Here is a 5091-nt window from a genome sequence, read left to right on the forward strand (position 1 = left end):
GGGAAACGCAGAATTGCGAAATAAACGTCAGAATAACGAAATAGAAAGTTCACAATGACCTATTTTTATTTCTTTATCCTGTGGCGAAAACAGGCTTCCCCAGAAAATACTATATCAGTCTTTATACTTCAGAATTTCATTTTTAATTCAGTGTGTTGCTTGCTGTTTCTTTGTAATTACTTGTGAAATTTACTAGCTGAGAATTTTTGTACACCAAATTTTATTCAGTGTACATTTAAATCTCTTCATAAATGCTTCTCAGCTTTGAATCTACTGATTTTGTTTGATTTACAGGTGCTTTGGGAAACGTAAAGCGCACTTTCAGCATTCAAGGTAAAATTCTGACACACAGGAGTATGGTAATATACGAAGAGTGTGAGTTAATGAGTTAATGAGACCGTTTTCCAGAGCTGACGGTGACTCAGGAAGAGCTGAAGGATTGTGGGAAGCAGAAGAAGCTGTGTGTGACGTCTATCGCGGACTGTCTCTATACAGCATCAGACGGAGCTCCTCGAGTTCCCAGAACATCTGGTACGAGCCTGAAACCGTTCAGACTGGGTTTACCAGCATATTTGCTGTTGATTTGGTTTTAATTGTTGTTTTTGCCCTCAAGAGAACTTCCTGAACACATCATGCCACTATCTGATGCAAGAGGAGTCGTTGACCTGCAGATGGGCTCAGACAAACCACATCAGATCACAAACCATCAGCAGCTTAATTTTCAGCCAGTAAACGTGTCTGACGAGTGTCATCAGTACTGCTGCTGATAATAATAATGAATAAACGCCTCTATGAATCCACCTGTTAATGTAGTTTTTGTTTCACAGAGCTGAGGACTTCCACCACTGTCCCTCTATTTTAAAAATATATTCAACTTTCAATTTAACCATCAAGTCAAAGAGTGTCTTCAGCCAGAAAGAGCAGTTCTCTGACGTCTATCTGCTGGTCATTCGGGATATAAGTAAGAGGACAGTTATGGCTTTCATATTGATTTGATTTTAGCATAGAATGGTGGTGATAAATGTGACAAACTCCAGAATGATTGTGTGAATGTTGTAGTCCAGGCTCCTCGGCCGCTGATCTCGTCTGTTAACGTCACTGATTCGTCAATCAACGTCACATGGACCAGCGGGAAAATACCAGTCACTAAATGCAAAATCCGTTACAAACGTCTCAACACAGAGTCATGGGCCGAGGTCAGAAATGACAGAACATGCTTGAAATTTATTTATTTTTTTTTATTAATTAATTTTCATTTTATTCTTTTATATATATATTTTTTTTGTGGAGAAATATCTACCTGTCAGAACTCATAGATAATTAAGATTAAAAAAATACTACTAATTCAAAATTTTTATATTTTATTTAACTTATTTTAATGTTAGTATTGTTATAGATGATTGTCAGACATTCATAGATGATTAAATAAAATTACATGTAAATTATTATTATTATTATATGTCTCAACAGAGTCATGAACCAAGGTCAGAAATGACAGAACATGCTTGAAAATTATTTTTTTTTTTTATTAATTCATTAATTTTCATTTTATTTTTATATTTATTTATTTTTGTGGAGAAATATCTACCTGTCAGAACTCATAGATAATTAAGATAAAAAATACTACTAATGCAAAATTTGTATATTTTATTTTACTTATTTTAATGTCAGAATTGCTATAGATGATTGTCAGACATTCATAGATGATTAAATTAAATTACATTTAAATTATTATCATTATATACTTAGACCAGTTTTATCCAATTAATTATTAGAATTCTAAAGTATGACACAATCTGATTGATTGTTGACGCTTAAAAAGATGCTTATTAAAGTAAAGAGCCGTGTGTTTGTATCTCAGACTGCAGATTTGCCGTCCTCGGTCGAGTCTCAGTTCGTGATCGAGGGTTTACAGGCCTTCAGTGAGTATCATCTGAGAGTCTCCTGCTCTCACGGATTCGGCCGATGGAGCGACTGGAGCGACGAGACTCGAGTGAAGACATCAGAGAGCTGTGAGTGACGACAACAGGACTTTAATATGGTTTTCACACAGTCTGCTAATATGTTTGGCCAGTGTTGGGAGTAACGCATTACAAGTAACGTGAGTTACGTAATCAGATTACTTTTTTCAAGTAACGAGTAAAGTAACGCATTACTTTTTAATTTACAAGAGAATATCTGAGTTACTTTTTCAAATAAGTAACGCAAGTTACTTTTTTTCCCAATTTATTGATTGACAGCTCTCCTGTCCTCATGTTGAGAGAAATCAGAAGATGTTACTGTAGTTCTAAAATAAATATGAATATGCATTAATTCATCTCACTCACAAAAACCTCCACAGATTCAGTATTCCTCAAGATGAATAAAAATAATTTAACTCAGAATATGACGCAAACCTGCAATAATTAAATGTTAAACAACACAAATATCCTTTATGGAGTAACGCAATATTGTAATGCATTACTTTTAAAAGTAACTTTCCCCAACACTGTATTTGGCTGGCGCTGTATTTCTGCTGTCATGTTCTGTATCAGTGTGTCTGAAAGTCGTCTTTCATGTGTGTTTGCAGTGCCGACTGTTGCTCTCTCTCTCAGTTATTATGTGGATTCAGATGAAAACTCCAGGATTCGGCAGCTGGTGCTTCTCTGGAAGGTAATATAGCACACGTGTGTGTGTGTGTGTGTGTGTGTGTGAGTGTGTGTGCACGGGTGAGTGTTTGCGTTTGTGTGTGTGTGTGTGAGCGCGTGAGTGTGTGCGCGTGTGTGTTTGTGAGTGTGAGTGAGTGTGTGCGCGCGTGTGTGAGTGCGCGAGTGTGTGTGCGAGTGTGTGTGTGTGAGCGCGAGCGTGTGTGTGTGTGCGCGCGTGAGTGTTTGTGTGCGCGCGTGTGTGAGTGCGCGAGTGTGTGAGGGTGTGTGTGTGTGCGCGCGTGAGTGTTTGTGTGCGCGCGTGTGTGAGTGCGCGAGTGTGTGAGGGTGTGTGTGTGTGCGCGCGTGAGTGTTTGTGTGCGCGCGTGTGTGAGTGCGCGAGTGTGTGAGGGTGTGTGTGTGTGCGCGCGTGAGTGTTTGTGTGCGCGCGTGTGTGAGTGCGCGAGTGTGTGAGGGTGTGTGTGTGTGCGCGCGTGAGTGTTTGTGTGCGCGCGTGTGTGAGTGCGCGAGTGTGTGAGGGTGTGTGTGTGTGCGCGCGTGAGTGTTTGTGTGCGCGCGTGTGTGAGTGCGCGAGTGTGTGAGGGTGTGTGTGTGTGCGCGCGTGAGTGTTTGTGTGCGCGCGTGTGTGAGTGCGCGAGTGTGTGAGGGTGTGTGTGTGTGCGCGCGTGAGTGTTTGTGTGCGCGCGTGTGTGAGTGCGCGAGTGTGTGAGGGTGTGTGTGTGTGCGCGCGTGAGTGTTTGTGTGCGCGCGTGTGTGAGTGCGCGAGTGTGTGAGGGTGTGTGTGTGTGCGCGCGTGAGTGTTTGTGTGCGCGCGTGTGTGAGTGCGCGAGTGTGTGAGGGTGTGTGTGTGTGCGCGCGTGAGTGTTTGTGTGCGCGCGTGTGTGAGTGCGCGAGTGTGTGAGGGTGTGTGTGTGTGCGCGCGTGAGTGTTTGTGTGCGCGCGTGTGTGAGTGCGCGAGTGTGTGAGGGTGTGTGTGTGTGCGCGCGTGAGTGTTTGTGTGCGCGCGTGTGTGAGTGCGCGAGTGTGTGAGGGTGTGTGTGTGTGCGCGCGTGAGTGTTTGTGTGCGCGCGTGTGTGAGTGCGCGAGTGTGTGAGGGTGTGTGTGTGTGCGCGCGTGAGTGTTTGTGTGCGCGCGTGTGTGAGTGCGCGAGTGTGTGAGGGTGTGTGTGTGTGCGCGCGTGAGTGTTTGTGTGCGCGCGTGTGTGAGTGCGCGAGTGTGTGAGGGTGTGTGTGTGTGCGCGCGTGAGTGTTTGTGTGCGCGCGTGTGTGAGTGCGCGAGTGTGTGAGGGTGTGTGTGTGTGCGCGCGTGAGTGTTTGTGTGCGCGCGTGTGTGAGTGCGCGAGTGTGTGAGGGTGTGTGTGTGTGCGCGCGTGAGTGTTTGTGTGCGCGCGTGTGTGAGTGCGCGAGTGTGTGAGGGTGTGTGTGTGTGCGCGCGTGAGTGTTTGTGTGCGCGCGTGTGTGAGTGCGCGAGTGTGTGAGGGTGTGTGTGTGTGCGCGCGTGAGTGTTTGTGTGCGCGCGTGTGTGAGTGCGCGAGTGTGTGAGGGTGTGTGTGTGTGCGCGCGTGAGTGTTTGTGTGCGCGCGTGTGTGAGTGCGCGAGTGTGTGAGGGTGTGTGTGTGTGCGCGCGTGAGTGTTTGTGTGCGCGCGTGTGTGAGTGCGCGAGTGTGTGAGGGTGTGTGTGTGTGCGCGCGTGAGTGTTTGTGTGCGCGCGTGTGTGAGTGCGCGAGTGTGTGAGGGTGTGTGTGTGTGCGCGCGTGAGTGTTTGTGTGCGCGCGTGTGTGAGTGCGCGAGTGTGTGAGGGTGTGTGTGTGTGCGCGCGTGAGTGTTTGTGTGCGCGCGTGTGTGAGTGCGCGAGTGTGTGAGGGTGTGTGTGTGTGCGCGCGTGAGTGTTTGTGTGCGCGCGTGTGTGAGTGCGCGAGTGTGTGAGGGTGTGTGTGTGTGCGCGCGTGAGTGTTTGTGTGCGCGCGTGTGTGAGTGCGCGAGTGTGTGAGGGTGTGTGTGTGTGCGCGCGTGAGTGTTTGTGTGCGCGCGTGTGTGAGTGCGCGAGTGTGTGAGGGTGTGTGTGTGTGCGCGCGTGAGTGTTTGTGTGCGCGCGTGTGTGAGTGCGCGAGTGTGTGAGGGTGTGTGTGTGTGCGCGCGTGAGTGTTTGTGTGCGCGCGTGTGTGAGTGCGCGAGTGTGTGAGGGTGTGTGTGTGTGCGCGCGTGAGTGTTTGTGTGCGCGCGTGTGTGAGTGCGCGAGTGTGTGAGGGTGTGTGTGTGTGCGCGCGTGTGTGAGTGTGTGAGTGTGTTTGAGCGCGTGAGTGTGCGTGTGCGCGCACGTGTGTGTGTGAGTGTGTGCGTGTGTGAGAGAGTGTGCGTGTGCGAGTGTGTGCGAGAGTGTGAGTGCGCGAGTGTGTAAGCGAGTGTGTGAGAGTGTGCGTGTGTGTGAGAGTGTGTGTAGATCGGAA

At 47.8% G+C, this 5091-nt stretch overlaps 1 protein-coding gene across 2 annotated transcripts in view; it reads left to right on the top strand.

Moving 5' to 3' along the window:
- Positions 1 to 5091, top strand: part of LOC107704597 (uncharacterized) — a 20213-nt gene that overhangs the window by 2565 nt on the left and 12557 nt on the right. The window contains exons 3-9 of one of the 2 annotated variants that reach the window (XM_016507572.1): positions 295 to 333; positions 409 to 531; positions 614 to 728; positions 828 to 961; positions 1060 to 1196; positions 1862 to 2012; positions 2570 to 2682. In XM_016507572.1, the coding sequence (XP_016363058.1) occupies positions 295 to 333; positions 409 to 531; positions 614 to 728; positions 828 to 961; positions 1060 to 1196; positions 1862 to 2012; positions 2570 to 2661 (791 nt within the window). In that variant the 3' untranslated portion in view covers positions 2662 to 2682. Of the gene's footprint in view, positions 1 to 294; positions 334 to 408; positions 532 to 613; positions 729 to 827; positions 962 to 1059; positions 1197 to 1861; positions 2013 to 2569; positions 2687 to 5091 lie in introns of those variants that run through there. The other variant, XM_016507571.1, reaches the window with a different exon arrangement.

This window comes from Sinocyclocheilus anshuiensis, unplaced genomic scaffold, assembly GCF_001515605.1.
Source record: "Sinocyclocheilus anshuiensis isolate Anshui unplaced genomic scaffold, SAMN03320099.WGS_v1.1 scaffold1614, whole genome shotgun sequence".
In the NCBI taxonomy this organism is placed as follows: domain Eukaryota; kingdom Metazoa; phylum Chordata; class Actinopteri; order Cypriniformes; family Cyprinidae; genus Sinocyclocheilus; species Sinocyclocheilus anshuiensis.